This window comes from Rhinoderma darwinii, chromosome 6 (genome assembly GCF_050947455.1).
Source record: "Rhinoderma darwinii isolate aRhiDar2 chromosome 6, aRhiDar2.hap1, whole genome shotgun sequence".
Classification (NCBI taxonomy): Eukaryota; Metazoa; Chordata; class Amphibia; order Anura; family Rhinodermatidae; genus Rhinoderma; species Rhinoderma darwinii.
This window is the reverse complement of record NC_134692.1, coordinates 6,592,903-6,614,281: the sequence shown is the minus strand read 5'-3', so window position 1 is coordinate 6,614,281 and position 21,379 is coordinate 6,592,903. Positions and strand designations below refer to the sequence as shown.

Below are 21,379 nucleotides of genomic sequence, written 5' to 3'. Positions count from 1 at the left end.
TATTCTTGTATATAGGAACAGTATTATAGTAGTTATATTCTTGTATATAGGAGCAGTATTATAGTAGTTATATTCTTGTATATAGGAGCAGTGTTATAGTAGTTATATTCTTGTATATAGGGGACAGTATTATAGTAGTTATATTCTTGTATATAGGGGCAGTATTATAGTAGTTATATTCTTGTATATAGGAGCAGTGTTATAGTAGTTATATTCCTGTATATAGGAGCAGTATTATAGTAATTATATTCTTGTATATAGGGACAGTATTATAGTAGTTATATTTTTGTATATAGGAGCAGTATTATAGTAGTTATATTCTTGTATATAGGGGCAGTATTATAGTAGTTATATTCTTGTATATAGGAGCAGTATTACAGTACTTTTATTCTTGTATATAGGGGGCAGTATTATAGTAGTTATATTCTTGTATATAGTGGCAGTATTATAGTAGTTATATTCTTGTATATAGGGGCAGTATTATAGTAGTTATATTCTTGTATATAGGAGCAGTATTACAGTACTTATATTCTTGTATATAGGGGCAGTATTATAGTAGTTATATTCTTGTATATAGGAGCAATATTACAGTACTTATATTCTTGTATATAGGGGGCAGTATTATAGTAGTTATATTCTTGTATATAGTGGCAGTATTATAGTAGTTATATTCTTATATATAGTGGCAATATTATAGTAGTTATATTCTTGTATATAGGGGGCAGTATTATAGTAGTTATATTCTTGTATATAGGAGCAGTATTATAGTAGTTATATTCTTGTATATAGGAGCAGTATTATAGTAGTTATATTCTTGTATATAGGGGCAGTATTATAGTAGTTATATTCTTGTATATAGGAGCAGTATTATAGTAGTTATATTCTTGTATATAGGAGCAGTATTATAGTAGTTATATTCTTGTATATAGGGGCGGTATTATAGTAGTTATATTCTTGTATATAGGGGCAGTATTATAGTAATTATATTCTTGTACATAGGGGGCAGTATTATAGTAGTTATATTCTTGTATGTAGGGAGCAGTATTATAGTAGTTATATTCTTGTATATAGGAAGCAGTATTATAGTAGTTATATTCTTGTATATAGGAGCAGTATTATAGTAGTTATATTCTTGTATATAGGGGCAGTATTACAGTAGTTATATTCTTGTATATAGGGGGCAGTATTATAGTAGTTATATTCTTCTATATAGTGACAGTATTATAGTAGTTATATTCTTGTATATAGGAGCAGGATTACAGTACTTATATTCTTGTATATAGGAGCAGTATTATAGTAATTATATTCTTGTATATTGGGGCAGTATTATAGTAGTTATATTCTTGTATATAGGAGCAGTATTATAGTAGTTATATTCTTGTATATAAGAGCAGTATTATAGTAGTTATATTCTTGTATATAGGGGCAGTATTATAGTAGTTATATTATTGTATATAGTGACAGTATTATAGTAGTTATATTCCTGTATATAGGGGCAGTATTATAGTAGTTATATTCTTGTATATAGGAGGCAGTATTATAGTAGTTATATTCTTGCATATGGGAGCAGTAATATAGTAGTTATATTCTTGTATATAGGGGCAGTATTATAGTAGTTATATTCTTGTATATAGGAGCAGTATTATAGTAGTTATATTCTTGCATATAGGAGCAGTAATATAGTAGTTATATTCTTGTATATAGGGGCAGTATTATAGTAGTTATATTCTTGTATATAGGGGGCAGTATTATAGTAGTTATATTCTTGTATATAGGGGGCAGTATTATAGTAGTTATATTCTTGTATATAGGGGCAGTATTATAGTAGTTATATTCTTGTATATAGGGGCAGTATTATAGTAGTTATATTCTTGTATATAGGGGTAGTATTATAGTAGTTATATTCTTGTATATAGGGGCAGTATTATAGTAGTTATATTCTTGTATATAGGGGCAGTATTATAGTAGTTATATTCTTGTATATAGGAGCAGTATTATAGTAGTTATATTCTTGTATATAGGGGGCAGTATTATAGTAGTTATATTCTTCTATATAGTGACAGTATTATAGTAGTTATATTCTTGTATATAGGGGCAGTATTATAGTAGTTATATTCTTGTATATAGGAGCAGTATTACAGTACTTATATTCTTGTATATAGGAGCAGTATTATAGTAATTATATTCTTGTATATTGGGGCAGTATTATAGTAGTTATATTCTTGTATATAGGAGCAGTATTATAGTAGTTATATTCTTGTATATAAGAGCAGTATTATAGTAGTTATATTCTTGTATATAGGGGCAGTATTATAGTAGTTATATTATTGTATATAGTGGCAGTATTATAGTAGTTATATTCTTGTATATAGGGGCAGTATTATAGTAGTTATATTCTTGTATATAGGAGGCAGTATTATAGTAGTTATATTCTTGCATATAGGAGCAGTAATATAGTAGTTATATTCTTGTATATAGGGGCAGTATTATAGTAGTTATATTCTTGTATATAGGGGGCAGTATTATAGTAGTTATATTCTTGTATATAGGGGCAGTATTATAGTAGTTATATTCTTGTATATAGGGGCAGTATTATAGTAGTTATATTCTTGTATATAGGGGCAGTATTATAGTAGTTATATTCTTGTATATAGGGGCAGTATTATAGTAGTTATATTCTTGTATATAGGGGCAGTATTATAGTAGTTATATTCTTGTATATAGGGGCAGTATTATAGTTGTTATATTCTTGTATATAGGGGCAGTATTATAGTAGTTATATTCCTGTATATAGGGGCAGTATTATAGTAGTTATATTCCTGTATATAGGAGCAGTATTATAGTAGTTATATTCTTGTATATATGGGCAGTATTATAGTAGTTATATTCTTGTATATAGGGGCAGTATTATAGTAGTTATATTCTTGTATATAGGAGCAGTATTATAGTAGTTATATTCTTGTATATAGGGAGCAGTATTATAGTAGTTATATTCTTGTATATAGGGGCAGTATTATAGTGGTTATATTTTTGTATATAGGGGCAGTATTATAGTAGTTATATTCTTGTATATAGGGGGCAGTATTATAGTAGTTATATTCTTGTATATAGGAGGCAGTATTATAGTAGTTATATTCTTGTATATAGGGGCAGTATTATAGTAGTTATATTCTTGTATATAGGGGCAGTATTATAGTAGTTATATTCTTGTATATAGGAGCAGTATTATAGTAGTTATATTCTTGTATATAGGAGGCAGTATTATAGTAGTTATATTCTTGTATATAGGGGCAGTATTATAGTAGTTATATTCTTGTATATAGGGGCAGTATTATAGTAGTTATATTCTTGTATATAGAGGGCAGTATTATAGTAGTTATATTCTTGTATATAGGAGCAGTATTATAGTAGTTATATTCTTGTATATAGGGGGCAGTATTATAGTAGTTATATTCTTGTATATAGGGGCAGTATTATAGTAGTTATATTCTTGTATATAGGAGCAGTATTATAGTAGTTATATTCTTGTATATAGGGGGCAGTATTATAGTAGTTATATTCTTGTATATAGGAGCAGTATTATAGTAGTTATATTCTTGTATATAGGGGCAGTATTATAGTAGTTATATTCTTGTATATAGGAGCAGTATTATAGTAGTTATATTCTTGTATATAGGAGGCAGTATTATAGTAGTTATATTCTTGTATATAGGGGCAGTATTATAGTAGTTATATTCTTGTATATAGGGGCAGTATTATAGTAGTTATATTCTTGTATATAGAGGGCAGTATTATAGTAGTTATATTCTTGTATATAGGAGCAGTATTATAGTAGTTATATTCTTGTATATAGGGGGCAGTATTATAGTAGTTATATTCTTGTATATAGGGGCAGTATTATAGTAGTTATATTCTTGTATATAGGAGCAGTATTATAGTAGTTATATTCTTGTATATAGGGGGCAGTATTATAGTAGTTATATTCTTGTATATAGGAGCAGTATTATAGTAGTTATATTCTTGTATATAGGGGCAGTATTATAATAGTTATATTCTTGTATATAGAGGGCAGTATTATAGTAGTTATATTCTTGTATATAGGAGCAGTATTATAGTAGTTATATTCTTGTATATAGGGGGCAGTATTATAGTAGTTATATTCTTGTATATAGGGGCAGTATTATAGTAGTTATATTCTTGTATATAGGAGCAGTATTATAGTAGTTATATTCTTGTATATAGGGGGCAGTATTATAGTAGTTATATTCTTGTATATAGGAGCAGTATTATAGTAGTTATATTCTTGTATATAGGGGCAGTATTATAATAGTTATATTCTTGCACATAGGGGGCAGTATTATAGTAGTTATATTCTTGTATATAGGAGGCAGTATTATAGTAGTTATATTCTTGTATATAGGAGCAGTATTATAGTAGTTATATTCTTGTATATAGGGGGCAGTATTATAGTAGTTATATTCTTGTATATAGGAGCAGTATTATAGTAGTTATATTCTTGTATATAGGGGCAGTATTATAGTAGTTATATTCTTGTATATAGGAGCAGTATTATAGTAGTTATATTCTTGTATATAGGGGGCAGTATTATAGTAGTTATATTCTTGTATATAGGAGCAGTATTATAGTAGTTATATTCTTGTATATAGGGGCAGTATTATAATAGTTATATTCTTGTATATAGAGGGCAGTATTATAGTAGTTATATTCTTGTATATAGGAGCAGTATTATAGTAGTTATATTCTTGTATATAGGGGGCAGTATTATAGTAGTTATATTCTTGTATATAGGGGCAGTATTATAGTAGTTATATTCTTGTATATAGGAGCAGTATTATAGTAGTTATATTCTTGTATATAGGGGGCAGTATTATAGTAGTTATATTCTTGTATATAGGAGCAGTATTATAGTAGTTATATTCTTGTATATAGGGGCAGTATTATAATAGTTATATTCTTGTATATAGAGGGCAGTATTATAGTAGTTATATTCTTGTATATAGGAGCAGTATTATAGTAGTTATATTCTTGTATATAGGGGGCAGTATTATAGTAGTTATATTCTTGTATATAGGGGCAGTATTATAGTAGTTATATTCTTGTATATAGGAGCAGTATTATAGTAGTTATATTCTTGTATATAGGGGGCAGTATTATAGTAGTTATATTCTTGTATATAGGAGCAGTATTATAGTAGTTATATTCTTGTATATAGGGGCAGTATTATAATAGTTATATTCTTGCACATAGGGGGCAGTATTGGGGCATGACCACACATGGCGGAATTCCTCCGCAACTGTCCGCATCAATGCCGCACCTAATCCGGGTTGCGGATTACGGCTGCGGATCTGCACAAAATGTGCAGAAAATTGATGCGGACTGGCCGCTGCGGACTGCAGGAAAAGTGCTTCCCTTCTCCCTATCAGTGCAGGATAGAGAGAAGGGACAGCACTTTCCCTAGTGAAAGTAAAAGAAATTCATACTTACCGCCCGTTGTCTTGATGACGCGTCCCTCCTTCGGCATCCAGCCCGACCTCCCTGGATGACGCGGCAGTCCATGTGACCGCTGCAGCCTGTGCTTGGCCTGTGATTGGCTGCAGCCGTCACTTCCACTGAAACGTCATCCTGGGAGGCCGGACTGGAGACAGAAACAGGGAGTTCTCGGTAAGTATGAACTTATATGTTTTTTTACAGGTAGCTGTATATTGGGATCGGTAGTCACTGTCCAGGGGGCAGAAACAGTTACTGCCGATCGCTTAACTCTTTCAGCACCCTGGACAGTGACTATTTACTGACGTCTCCTAGCAACGCTCCCGTCATTACGGGAGCCCCATTGACTTCCTCAGTCTGGCTGTAGACCTAGAAATACATAGGTCCAGCCAGAATGAAGAAATGTCATGTTAAAAAACCAATACGCTCCGCACCACACATAACATGTGCATGACAGCTGCGGACTTCATTGCGGAACTTAGAATCTCCATTGAAGTCAATGGAGAAATTCCGCCATGAGTCCGCAACCAGTCCGCCACTGCTCCGCAACAGACAGAGCATGCTGCGGACACCACATTCCGCTCCGCAGCCTATGCTCCGCAGCGGAATTGTACGCATCGTGTAAACGAACACTGCGAAATTAAAGTGAAAGTCAATGGAGAAACGGCTCCGCTGCGGATTAACGCTGCGGAGTGTCCGCAGCGGAATTTAAGTGAAAATCCGCCATGTGTGAACCCGCCCTTGTAGTAGTTACATTGTTTTAGTTATTGTCTTGCCTAGATAATGCAGGTAAATATATCTGTTCATTTTGCTAATGACCTTGCAACATGAATATCACTTTTGTGATGCATAAATGTGCAGTCGTCACTTCCCTTACTCCATTTTTGGAAGTTTACAAATTGTCCATTAGGCCAGGACTACACCTAAACTTTTTGTAGTGCTACTGATTGATTTGAACTATTCCGCTACAGCTGAAGTTCAAATGAATACATTGAGTTGCCAAGCAATCTTTGACTGCAGCATTCACTCAATAGTTAAAATCAATTTGTAGCACTACAAAAAAATTAGGTGTTGCCCCGGCCTTACTCAGCAAGAGGAGTCAATAACTATGTAAAGAGAATATAAAATAAACATGTACAGACTGATGGGGGTGATAGGTAAAAGTTCTACATAAAAAGAGGAAATGGATGAACGGCAAGAAGATAATTGGAATAAATGAACGCGCCAGGAGACCCAGACAGAAGAGAAACAAAACTCACAAAGTCCCCGGGATGATGAGGATATTATTATTATTGTTATTATTATTATTGTTGTTATTATTATTATTATTATTATTATTATTATTATTGCTATTATTATTATTGTTATCTGCAGGAAATGATCAGTTGATAACTCGGCAACAACCCTGTTTGATTTGTTTTTGTGATTGACAAATATAAATGATTGACACGGAGACTCACCTCCAACCTTCCCCAGCGTCACGGACTTGATCGCTTTGAGTTGGACGTCTGATGAGAAGTTCTGCTTCTGCTGAATTATCTTGTCAATCTAAAATCAAAAACACCTGAGTCTTTAACAAGAACCCAACAAATCTCAGCGACGTCAGACATTATTATAAAATACGCCTTATTACGGCCGCAAGTTGCCTTTTCTTATTACCTTTTATTAATACTTGCAGACAGATTTTAACCCCTTGGTGACAATTGCCAAACATGTATGGCGGATGCCGCCGGCATATGTATGGAGCGGGCTCAGGAGCTTTTTTCGCTAGAGTCAATGAAAAACGGCTCCAAAAAAGTCCCAAGAAGTGACCTGCACTTCTTTTTCGCGGCCGTTTTTTTACGCAGAATGCTTCCGATTTTTCGGATTTTTTAGAGGGGCATTGCCAACAGTTGCCATCTACTAATATCCAATATATCACAGAGACATTCCGACAGTTCAAGCTGCAAAAACTGTACGCTGTGCCTATGATAATTTTATAAATATGTTGCAGATTCAGTATAGAGTAAAACTTTACTTCAGTTTTGTGTATACAGCTCTTATGTGTTTCCATAGTTACAGACTACAAACAAACCCGGTGTAGTCTGGTACTGCAGTTATATTTTCTTACATCTTACTTGCTAACATGCGATTGGAATATTTGTAAGACATTGGGACAGGGGATGGTGATTTGACTGCAGGATCAGACTACACAGGGTTTGTTTGTTGTCTGTTGCCTTGGAGACACATAGATGTGCATAGAAGCTGTAGAAGCAAAACAATAAGAGATTTTGAATCAAAAAGTTGTTTTTTTTTTAAGATGCATTGCTGCAATGTAAACATTATTTGTAAAGGTGAACCGAACTAATTACAATGTACGTGATCCAGTATAGACTCCGCCCACTAGTGTCAATCAAGCATAAAAGGGCGGTGGCTTTAAATTAAAAATGCTCTGTGATACATTTTACACTTTTATCCCTTTGTGTTTGAGTTTTAATGACAAGAACTTTACTTAATGTTTCATTTTTCACTCCATTACATGAATTGCAGCAAATAATCCCCAGTCCTGTAATTTATACCTCTGACCCTGTAACAACATCATACAACGGGTAATGCTGTAACAAAGCCCCAGACACAGTACCGTAACAATAGAAACGCACGTGGTGTCTGAGGATTAATACCGGCGTGTTTTATTACAGCTATTTAAAGGGCAAGAAGGTCAAATATTCAGTTCAGCGATTCCTCTTTTAGGTCATATATACAGTAAAATCCCCTTAAGCCGTCTTAGACCGAACCTGATGTGTGTCCAGCTATTAGATATTCTGGATTATTGGACGGTAATGTAAAGTATGCAAATTAGCGCAAAATAAAATATTACCATAAAGTCAGATGAGTCTCCTCAGTGATTTGCACTTGAGGTTTTAGGACAATAAGACCACGTTCACACGCTTAACATAAAACGGCTGAAAATACGGGGCTTTTCAAGGGAAAACAGCCTCTGATTTTCAGCCGTTTTTTAAGCATCTTGCGTTTTTGCAGAGTTTTTTATGGCCGTTTGTGGAGCTGTTTTTCTAATGAGTCAATGCAAAACGACTCCAAAAACGTCTCAAGAAGTGACATGCACTTATTTTTACGAGGCGTTTTTTTTACGTGGCCGTTTTTAAAAACGGCTGCGTAAAAAATGGGCAGATGTCTGGAGGCGTTCAGCCCGTTTTTTTAGCCATTTTTCAGGGTGTTTATGGCCCAAAAAACGGCTGAAAATAGCCCGTGTGAACATAGCCTAAGACATTGATTGGCAATGGTTATTTTACCTGTATTGTCAATTCCCGTCCTTCCCTGACGATCTTCACGTCATGAATTCTTCGATTGTCCAATCTCTCAGAGTCTAACGTGAAGACATACGATCCTTCCTTGTTAAATTTATATCGGACTTGTAAACTTCCTGGAAAATAGAAAAGAAAAGCGATGAGAAGCCATTTAGATAAAAAAAAAAAAATGGCACTGTTTTCAGTCCCAACATTAAACCATGACCGTGTGACATACCGACCTATATATATGTTATAGAGATGAGTCCCTCATTTGGGACCCCATAATGCACCAGAATAAAGAGCCGTTCTGTAAGGACGGCTCCAATTCAATTTGAATGGCCACCATATAACACTACACTGCAGCGGCCGCGGCTTCTCTCAGCAAAATCAGTGGTTTTCAAGGGGTGCCAGGAGCTGTGCCCAGCGGCTTCTTTCTGAAATGCGTTGTCTCTGGGGGCATAACTCTTTTTAATCTCAGGAAGTTGAAAACAAGGACTTCCGGAAAAGTATGTTGAAAAATCACATCAGGGAGGAAGTAGCTGGCTTCTCCTCCTACCTGGGTATCAATAGAAATCAGCTGTTTTCTGGGCTGTCAGGAGCCGTGCCATGGCGGCTACTTTCTGAAAGGGGTTGTCTCTGATGAGATGACCCCTTTAAGTTTTAGGAAGTAGAAATACAGGGATTTCTAGAAAAATATGTTAAAAAATGACATCTTGGAGGAAGTAGCTAGCTTCTCCTCCTACCTGGGTCTCAACAGATAACATTTGATTTCTAATGTACCGGGAGTTGTGCTTTGCCGACTTCTTTCTGAAAGGGGTTATCTCTGATGATACAGTCTCAGGAAGCTGAAAACAAGGATTTCCTGTGAAGTATGTTTAAGAGGGACATTAGTGAGGGAGGAAGTAGCTAGCTTCTTCTCCTTGGGTATCAATAGAAATCAATATACTGTAACTACAGCCTGGTATACCACTGCAAAAGAAGGTAAGATGTTAGGTTTATGACAGTTAGCAGTTTTATTAACATCTTGGAGTCATAGGTTTCAGAGTGACCGTCCCTCCCTGGAGACCCCACCTCCTTTTAATGTGATGTAACTACTAATGTATTGTTAACTATCGCAGAGAATGTATCATTTTTTATTTATTAATCACAGAAAATTTGCTTTTTACCCAATGCCAGTGTCATCCGATGGAGGAATTAAAACCTGAAAAAAATTATTCTGTATTCGGAGATATATTGCAAATTGAATTTTTGAGTGTGGAATACCTTTACAGGAACAAATCTTGTTTTCAATTATTTTGCTCAATAATTACATGTCTGCCGGCTGATTTACGCTCTCCTGTGATTCTCATGCGTGAAGATTAATCATTTAGGATCATAGTAAAACCATAACGTAATTACCCGGTTACTGTATTGATTCAGAATTAGCTCCCGTCCTTTTTGTAGTACAATTAAATCACCGCTTGTCTCGTTTGCCGCCGCTGTTCTTGCAGGTGCATTAAAAAAACACTGAATGAAATGATGTTTTTTGTTTACTTTAGTGTTTTTTAATTAATTTAGATCTGAGACGTTTGTATTTACCGTGCAGATGAGATTTCTACTTTGTTGGGATGTAATTAGGTTTTATGTCAGATTTGCAAACTCTTAAATTGTTTTGTCTGTATTTGCGGTTGGTTCAGATTTTATTTCTATTTATTTTCTCTACTCATAAGTCGCCATGCACACAGCACAATTCCATGAGCCCAGACTACCCTACCATACTCCGTGTTGTTTCTGTTTTACACCTGGAAGTCCGTAGGAAGCTCCCGCGTGTGCCATATTACGGACAATGCAGTGTCTGAAGGCGGCAGATAAAGGACTGCGCTGCGTCTGTGTAGGGAAGTCCATGCATGGCCATACAGGCAGCAGTGGACTGACCATTTACGCATTAGGGCCGTGCCTGGGATCCCATGGCCCCTTAGTCAGTTACATTTTTTTAACCCCTTCCTGTACCGTGGCATACATATACACCACAGGCGGGAAGTAGATGTAATAATGTGTGTCGCAGTGAAGGCACCTGCACTCAAGCTGTGCCCATGGCATCAGTAGTCAGCTGTGACATCCCGCAGAAACAGCTGGGTTTGGAGATAACGCAGATCCCAGCTGTTTAACTCCTTAGATGCTGCTTTATTAACCCATACCCCATAGACGACCCCTTGGTCACAGGCTGCCCAAGGGTTGATGTGGCAAGGTCTGCCATCAGCAAGTCCAAAATGTATCTATAATGGTAGGTCGGGAGCCTACGACTGCATACGGGTCCATGGCCATAGAACAACCATGTATATGAGACATTGGGGTCTATTCTATGCCAATGGCAAAAGGGGCAAAACCTCCATATTATGAAATGGGTTGGAGCATGCTACAATTATATTAGAAGAAATAAATGTGGCATGTTCCATCGGATGCGTTATTACAGAGGCATTGCTACTCGGGCATAATATCGCCATAACGCGGTGCCATACAGAGGTAATATATGGCAAAACTAAGAATACACACAGCTCCATAATATAGAACCTGACGGACCCGGTGTGCCCCTGTACAAGCAGTCAAGACTCATCCGGGGTCAGTATCTGATGTCACCAGGACCCACATCAATGTGACCAATTCCAAATGTCCACGAGGAGACTCACCCAATCCTCCTACAAGTTTCTTGGCTATTACTTCAGAGATAAAGTTTCCTCCGGATCCTCCCAGCATTATTAAATTCTGAATGATTTATATGTTTGTGCCGGGTGCTTTGTGACTTCCATTAATGAGTTTATTCTGTGATTCTCAGGTGGCCGGAGACGAGGTCTCTCCATGGACATCATCAACACCTGAACACCACACCTTATTATCCAGCCAGGACGGTGAACGGGGCTTATTTAGCCCTTGTTCCTATAACAATTATGGGATTTGCTTGAGGTTTCCCCCCCCCCCCAAGTCAAAAAGATTCAGATCATCTAATTATCTCTCCAGAAAGGAATAAAACATTTCATACATAATACAGATTTTTTCATTTCCAATTTTAACCTTTCCTAGGGAGCTGCAGTAAAGTGAAGACAACACAACCTTAATATTTTACAAGTGACGTGGTCAGATTTTTAGCCATGGTCCCCAGGCTTCTCTCAAAACCTTTTTAAAAATAAAATAGTTTACTTATAAAATAAGGAAATACGTTATTTTGTAATATAGACCTAGTTTCTGCCTTGCACCTTGTTTAGTTCTCTGACTGAAGCCTGCAGTGTAAAGAATGGAGGTTTTCTGGTAGTCATGGTTATGTCTATGTATAAATGTTAATACACTCTCCTCTAGTCTAAGATATACTGATATACATACACTAGATTAAATATAATTGAGTAATTATGCATTTTTATTATTATTATAAAAATATAGAAATCCATACAGGACTCTGAACGTAGCCTTGACAAAAAAAAAATCCTCCATTCTTTACACTGCAGGCTTCAGTCAGAGAACTGAAAATCAGTGCAAAATAGAAGGAAGGTTTATATTACAATATTTTTTCTATTTTCAATGTGTAAACATCTTAATTTAGAAATAGACTTAGACCATTTAAAATTCTTCTAGGGACACATAAAAGGGGCTCATAGGTCTGCGCGCTTGTTATTGGTTAGCCCTGAGCCTCTGAGCTTGCAATCTGAGTAGATCCCTGTGAAATGTGTTGCTGTACACTAATCAGCCATAACATCTCCAAAACGTCCGGTCTTGTGGGTGTTACCGGTGTCCTATGGTTAATACCTGCCAAAAGTGCTATATGGATGGACGCCCAAGAATCAGTGATACATGTGGGTAGCGAAGGCCCATCTGGTCCGATCCCACAGAAAATCTACTGTAGCACAAATTACTGATAAAGTTACTGCTGGCTATGATAGAAAGATGTCAGAACACGCAGAGCATCGCAGCTTACACTATATTGGGCTGTGTAGCCTTGGACTGGTCAGTGCGCCCATGCTGACCCCTGTCCACCACCGAGAGCCCCTACAATGGACACGTGAGCATCAGAACTGGAGCAATGGAAGGAGGCGCCTGGTCTGATGAATCGCGTGTTACATCATGTGGACGGCCGGGTGCATCACTTACCTGGGGAGGAGATAACACCAGGATGCATTATGGGAAAAATAGAAGCCGGCGGGGGCAGGGTGATGGTCTCGACAATGTTCTGCTGGAAATCTTGTGTCCTGACATTAATGTGGATGTGACACGTACCACCGACCTAAACATCGCTGCAGACAAGTGCCCCCTTCATGGCAGCGGTGTTCAATAGTGGCAGTGCCCCCTGTCAGCAGGATAATGCCCCCGCCACACTGCAGGATAATGCCCCCTGTCAGCAGGATAATGCCCCCACCACACTGCAGGATAATGCCCCCGCCACACTGCAGGATAATGCCCCCGCCACACTGCAGGATAATGCCCCCGCCACACTGCAGGATAATGCCCCCGCCACACTGCAGGATAATGCCCCGCCACCCTGCAGGATAATGCCCCCGCCACACTGCAGGATAACGCCCCCTGTCAGCAGGGTAATGCCCCCGCCACACTGCAGGATAACGCCCCCGCCACCCTGCAGGATAATGCCCCCGCCACACTGCAGGATAACGCCCCCTGTCAGCAGGGTAATGCCCCCACCACACTGCAGGATAATGCCCCCGCCACACTGCAGGATAATGCCCCCGCCACACTGCAGGATAACGCCCCCCCCGCCACACTGCAGGATAACGCCCCCCCCGCCACACTGCAGGATAATGCCCCCGCCACACTGCAGGATAATGCCCCCGCCACACTGCAGGATCATGCCCCCGCCACACTGCAGGATAACGCCCCCGCCACACTGTAGGATAACGCCCCCGCCACACTGCAGGATAATTCCCCCAACACACTGCAGGATAACGCCCCCGCCACACTGCAGAATAACGACCCCGCCACACTGCAGGATAACGTCCCCGCCACACTGCAGGATAATGCCCCCGCCACAGTGCAGGATAATGCCCCCGCCACAGTGCAGGATAACGCCCCCGCCACAGTGCAGGATAACGCCCCCGCCACACTGCAGGATAACGCCCCCGCCACACTGCAGGATAATGCCCCCGCCACACTGCAGGATAATGCCCCCGCCACACTGCAGGATAATGCCCCCGCCACACTGCAGGATAACGCCCCCTGTCAGCAGGGTAATGCCCCCGCCACACTGCAGGATAACGCCCCCGCCACCCTGCAGGATAATGCCCCCGCCACACTGCAGGATAACGCCCCCTGTCAGCAGGGTAATGCCCCCACCACACTGCAGGATAATGCCCCCGCCACACTGCAGGATAATGCCCCCGCCACACTGCAGGATAACGCCCCCCCCGCCACACTGCAGCATAATGCCCCCGCCACACTGCAGGATAATGCCCCCGCCACACTGCAGGATCATGCCCCCGCCACACTGCAGGATAACGCCCCCGCCACACTGTAGGATAACGCCCCCGCCACACTGCAGGATAATTCCCCCAACACACTGCAGGATAACGCCCCCGCCACACTGCAGAATAACGACCCCGCCACACTGCAGGATAACGTCCCCGCCACACTGCAGGATAACGCCCCCGCCACAGTGCAGGATAATGCCCCCGCCACAGTGCAGGATAACGCCCCCGCCACAGTGCAGGATAACGCCCCCGCCACACTGCAGGATAACGCCCCCGCCACACTGCAGGATAATGCCCCCGCCACACTGCAGGATAATGCCCCCGCCACACTGCAGGATAACGCCCCCGCCACACTGCAGGATAACGTCCCCGCCACACTGCAGGATAATTCCCCCAACACACTGCAGGATAACGCCCCCGCCACACTGCAGAATAACGACCCCGCCACACTGCAGGATAACGTCCCCGCCACACTGTAGGATAACGCCCCCGCCACAGTGCAGGATAACGCCCCCGCCACAGTGCAGGATAACGCCCCGCAACAGTGCAGGATAATGCCCCCCCACACTGCAGGATAATGCCCCCGCCACACTGCAGGAAAATGTTCCCACCACACTGCAGGATAACGTCCCCGCCACACTGTAGGATAACGCCCCCGCCACAGTGCAGGATAACGCCCCCGCCACAGTGCAGGATAACGCCCCGCCACAGTGCAGGATAATGCCCCCCCACACTGCAGGATAATGCCCCCGCCACACTGCAGGATAATGCCCCCGCCACACTGCAGGATAATGCCCCCGCCACACTGCAGGATAACGCCCCCTGTCAGCAGGGTAATGCCCCCACCACACTGCAGGATAATGCCCCCGCCACACTGCAGGATAATGCCCCCGCCACACTGCAGGATAATGCCCCCGCCACACTGCAGGATAATGCCCCCGCCACACTGCAGGATAACGCCCCCGCCACACTGTAGGATAACGCCCCCGCCACACTGCAGGATAATTCCCCCGACACACTGCAGGATAACGCCCTCGCCACACTGCAGAATAACGACCCCGCCACACTGCAGGATAACGTCCCCGCCACACTGTAGGATAACGCCCCCGCCACAGTGCAGGATAACGCCCCCGCCACAGTGCAGGATAACGCCCCCGCCACACTGCAGGATAACGCCCCCGCCACACTGCAGGATAACGCCCCCGCCACACTGCAGGATAATGCCCCCGCCACACTGCAGGATCATGCCCCCGCCACACTGCAGGATCATGCCCCCGCCACACTGCAGGATACCGCCCCCGCCACACCGTAGGATAACGCCCCCGCCACACTGCAGGATAACTCCCCCGACACACTGCAGGATAACGCCCCCGCCACACTGCAGAATAACGACCCCGCCACACTGCAGGATAACGTCCCCGCCACACTGTAGGATAACGCCCCCGCCACAGTGCAGGATAACGTCCCCGCCACACTGTAGGATAACGCCCCCGCCACAGTGCAGGATAACGCCCCCACCACAGTGCAGGATAACGCCCCCGCCACAGTGCAGGATAACGCCCCCGCCACAGTGCAGGATAACGCCCCCGCCACAGTGCAGGATAACGCCCCCGCCACACTGCAGGATAACGCCCCCGCCACACTGCAGGATAACGCCCCCGCCACACTGGAAGGATAACGCCCCCGCCACACTGCAGGATAACGCCCCCGCCACACTGCAGGATAACGCCCCCGCCACACTGCAGGATAATGCCCCCGCCACACTGCAGGATAATGCCCCCTGTCAGCAGGATAATGCCCCCGCCACACTGCAGGATAATGCCCCCGCCACACTGCAGGATAACGCCCCCGCCACACTGCAGGATAACGCCCCCGCCACACTGCAGGATAATTCCCCCGCCACACTGCAGGATAACGCCCCCGCCACACTGCAGGATAATTCCCCCGACACACTGCAGGATAACGCCCCCGCCACACTGCAGTATAACTCCCCCGACACACTGCAGGATAATGCCCCCGCCACACTGCAGGATAACGTCCCCGCCACACTGTAGGATAACGCCCCCGCCACAGTGCAGGATAACGCCCCCGCCACAGTGCAGGATAACGCCCCCGCCACAGTGCAGGATAACGCCCCGCCACAGTGCAGGATAACGCCCCTCCCACACTGCAGGATAATGCCCCCGCCACACTGCAGGATAATGCCCCCGCCACACTGCAGGATAATGCCCCCACCACACTGCAGGATAATGCCCCCGCCACACTGCAGGATAATGCCCCCGCCACACTGCAGGATAATGCCCCCGCCACACTGCAGGATAATGCCCCCGCCACACTGCAGGATAATGCCCCCGCCACACTGCAGGATCATGCCCCCGCCACACTGCAGGATCATGCCCCCGCCACAGTGCAGGATAACGTCCCCGCCACACTGTAGGATAACGCCCCCGCCACAGTGCAGGATAACGCCCCCGCCACAGTGCAGGATAACGCCCCCGCCACAGTGCAGGATAACGCCCCCGCCACAGTGCAGGATAACACCCCCGCCACACTGCAGGATAACGCCCCCACCACACTGCAGGATAACGCCCCCGCCACACTGGAAGGATAACGCCCCCGCCACACTGCAGGATAACGCCCCCGCCACACTGCAGGATAACGCCCCCGCCACACTGCAGGATAACGCCCCCGCCACACTGCAGGATAATGCCCCCGCCACACTGCAGGATAATGCCCCCTGTCAGCAGGATAATGCCCCCGCCACACTGCAGGATAATGCCCCCGCCACACTGCAGGATAACGCCCCCGCCACACCGCAGGATAATTCCCCCGCCACACTGCAGGATAATGCCCCCGCCACACTGCAGGATAATTCCCCCGACACACTGAAGGATAACGCCCCCGCCACACTGCAGAATAACGACCCCGCCACACTGCAGGATAACGCCCCGCCACACTGCAGGATAACGCCCCCGCCACACTGCAGGATAACGCCCCCGCCACAGTGCAGGATAACGCCCCCGCCACAGTGCAGGATAACGCCCCCGCCACAGTGCAGGATAACGCCCCGCCACAGTGCAGGATAATGCCCCCCACACTGCAGGATAATGCCCCCGCCACACTGCAGGATAATGCCCCCGCCACACTGCAGGATAATGCCCCCGCCACACTGCAGGATAATGTCCCCACCACACTGCAGGATAATGCCCCCGCCACACTGCAGGATAATGCCCCAGCCACACTGCAGGATAATGCCCCCGCCACACTGCAGGATAATGCCCCCGCCACACTGCAGGATAATGCCCCCGCCACGCCACACTGCAGACATTATACAGGAATGATGAGGAACATGATAAAGACTTCAAGGTGTTGTCTCCAAATTCCCCAGATCTCAATCCGATCGATCATCTGTGGGATGTGCTGGAGAAACGTCCGATCCCTGGAGGCCGCACCTCATAACTTACAGGATCTGCCGCCAACGTCTTGTGCCGGAGACCACTGGAACCTGAAGACGTCTGGTGGAGTCCAGGTGTAACGTCTATGGCCGAGGGCCGTCGTTCAGACTTACCCTCTGACGGTCCCGGCCATGGACATCTGTGTTCTTGGCGAGATCTTCCTCCAGGGAGATACCGGCACTCACTTCTGGGTTCTCGGACTGTTTCCCGCAGGGCGCACGCACCCGTGCGTACACGGCCTTAAAGGGCCAGTACGCGTAAAGCTGTCATTACTCAATAATTAGCCCAAATGGCTGCTGGACTATAAAAAGGGCTCTGCCCACTTGATCCTTGCCTGAGCGTTGTTGTATACCTAAGTTTGTCTTGCAAATGGTCTCCCAGTGTTTTCTAGTTCCCAGTGTTAGCCGTTTCTGCTGCCTGTACCCTGTATCCCGTGCTATCGTATCTACAGTGAGAGTCAAGTCATGTCTTCCGCTGCATCTACTGTGAAAGTCAAGTTGTGTCTTCGCTACTGTCTATATTGCCTCAGGTACCCGTTCTGGACTATAGACATTGTTTTGTACATAGTTGGTCAGCTGCTACCCCGCTACGCGGTACGGCCCAGTGGGTCCACACCCCGCGCCGTGGCACCAGGCCCCGCCGGGTCAGGGCTGTACAAGCGGCACGAGGGCGACTACAAAATATTGGGCAGGTGGTTGTAATGTTATGGCAGAATGATGTATAAGCAATTATAAATATATAAATACCTCCCAACACTTAAAGAGGCTCTGTCACCAGATTCTGAAATCCCTATCTCCTATTGCATGTGATCGGCGCTGCAATGTAGAGAACAGTAACGTTATTGTTGTTTTTTAAAAACGTTCATTTTTGGCCAAGTTATGCGCTATTTTATATATATGCCAATGAGCTTTGAAATGGACAACTGGGCGTCTTTTTTTTCGGAATGTCCAACTGGGCGTGTATTGTGTTTTTAACTGGGTGTGTTTACGTGTATGACGCTGACCAATCAGTGACCAGTCAGCGTCATACACTCATCTCCATTCATTTACACAGCAGCGATGTGCAGCCACATACACAGAGATTAACGTTAATCAAGTGTCCTGATAATGAATATACATGACCTCCAGCCTGGACGTCATGTGTATTCAGAATCCTGACACTTCTGAATCTTTTCTGTGAGATTCCAGCAAGCCACGCGTAATCTCGCGAGATTACGAGGTAAACAAGATTTGTGGGACAATTTAAGCCCCTCCTTCGATCCACTGAGAAACGCCCATAAAATATTTTAGAAATTAGACTGCTGGGAGTTATACCCCGTTGAGAAGTTCCGTCGGAGGTTACCGTCGGGTTAACCCCTCAACGGAAAGGCAAACCTCAGCTTCCATTTCCCACACCATTGAACTCAATGGTGACGGAAACCTAGCTAATGATTTCCGTCTGTCACCATTGTGACAGGGTTCCGTTGTTCTTGACGGAACCAATAGCTCAGGCGACTGCACTATTGATTCCGTCAAAACGACGGAACCCTGTCACAACGGTGACAGACGGAAACCATTAGCTAGGTTTCCGTCACCATTGAGTTCAATGGTGAGGGAAACAGAAGCTGAGGTTTCCGTTTGCTCTCCGCTGAGGGGTTAACCCAATGGAAACCTCCGGCGGAACCCCTCAACGGAACACAGACGGTGATGTGAACACCGCCTTAGCCAGGATGATGTGGTATATTTTGTGAAATTATAGTTCTACATTTAAAAAGTCTTCTTAGCCCATGATTGGTTGAGGACAAACATATTTTCATTGTATGATATTGGCTGAATCAGAACCAGACGTCACATTGTAAACGATTGGCTGAAATCAAGACCGCAAACTTTTTGAAAGATATTATTGTAATTGTTTTGATCAATAAAGCCACAGAAGGATATTTGGGTACACAAAGCATTGTCTCAGTGTCTCTTACTTCTCTCCGATACATCGATATAACTATTGGATTTATTTGGATCTGTACAAGTGTACTGAGACGGCTGTCAGTTGACACACCTACCTAAAATTTCAGTCTAATACATTTTGGCTGGAATTGCGTCAACAGTGATCAAGATGCTAAAAACTCCATTCAGTTATTTCTTAGTTATATCGGTTTCTCGGAAAGCTGGGTGATAAAACCTAATTATTACAGCTCCACCCAGCTTTTCCAGACATTCAAGGTAGTCTTATCCTTATTTTCATGGATGGTGAGAAGCTGCACATGGATGTGATCTCCTCAGGGGCGACAAAGTTAGAAAAATAAGGGAATTGAAAATGTAATGGGGGCACCAAGACCTCTAGTTGTGGGTGGTTAGGAGTGTGGTGGGGGTGATGTAAGAAATTGGCTAATTCTAATCTTTGCTATGGACTGCCCTACTGGATTCTGGGAAAGCTGGGTAAAATATCAAACTAAGGAATGACTGAATAGAATTTTAAAAAGAAAAGGATGACTTAAAAGGGAGATTGTATTTTATTTTTAGGGAAGTGCCCTTTAAGGGACTTAGTAATGGCTGATACAATATATCAGATTAACACATAGAACTGGTGATTTCTGCAGTAACTCTTAAAGTTACAGCGCCGGATATTGATACATTGTACTGAATTTGTGCAACAAGAATCCATTTTTGCCGTACGCTGTTGCAGTGCAGATTGTACAAATCTTGGATTTAAAGCCGTTGAATAAAATCTTGTCTTTTTTCAGAAGAAATCAAATTTATTTTCTGTGTGAAATTTCATACCTTGGGCAATATAATCAAATGATGTTTTCTCTAGCACAAAAGTAATAAATATTGAATAGCAAGATGAGCATCCAAACAAACTAATATTGTAACAGTCACAATTGGACTCTGGGGTGCAGATACTTTCCCTATTACTCTATCATGCGACTATGCGCTGTCATGGGGGGGGGGGGGGGGGGTGAAAGTTTGAAGCCACTAGAAGCTAATTAATGTTTATTTTCTGTGCTGCAGCGTAAATTGGTTTCTTAGATCAGCGCCAGTAGTGGATTTACTGGAGAGAAATTGTGAGATCATTCCTGATTGTTTATACACTAAGGGTATGTCCACACGGCAGTCTCCGTTACGGCTGAAATTACGGAGCTGTTTTCAGGAGAAAACAGCTCCTGAATTTAAGACGTAATGGCATGTGCAGGCGCTTTTCGCGGCGTCCATTACGGACGTAATTGGAGCTGTTTTTCTATGGTGTCAATGGAAAACGGCTCCAATTACGTCTCAAGAAGTGACAGGCACTTCTTTGACGCGGGCGTCTTTTTTCCGCGCCGTCTTTTGACAGCGGCGCTTAAAAAAAATGACTGTCGGCACAGAACATCGTAAAGCCCATTCAAATGAATGGGCAGACGTTTGCCGGCGCATTGGTGCCATATTTTCGGACGTAATTCAAGCTTAAAACGCCCGAATTACGTCCGTAAATAGGGTGTGTGAACCCAGCCTTATAGACGAGAGCAAGTAGGAAAAACTACACCACCACATAGAGAATACAGTGACACATACCCTGACCAGTACGTAAAGCATAGCCTGGTCAGTATACAGAGCATAGCATGACAAATATACAAAGCATAGCCTGGCCAGTATACAGAGCATAGCATGAGAATTATACAAAGCATAGCCTGATCAGTATACAGAGCATAGCATGACAAATATACAAAGCA

At 43.3% G+C, this 21,379-nt stretch overlaps 1 protein-coding gene across 1 annotated transcript in view; it reads right to left on the bottom strand.

The window, feature by feature from the left end:
• The window catches only part of CNTNAP5 (contactin associated protein family member 5), a 393,202-nt gene that overhangs the window by 31,582 nt on the left and 340,241 nt on the right, over window positions 1–21,379 (bottom strand). Inside the window, exons 20-21 of the mRNA XM_075829064.1 lie at window positions 8,799–8,929; window positions 6,969–7,056 (exon numbers count right to left, since the gene is read on the bottom strand). Of these exons, the coding sequence (XP_075685179.1) occupies window positions 6,969–7,056; window positions 8,799–8,929 (219 nt within the window). The remainder of the gene's footprint in view (window positions 1–6,968; window positions 7,057–8,798; window positions 8,930–21,379) is intronic.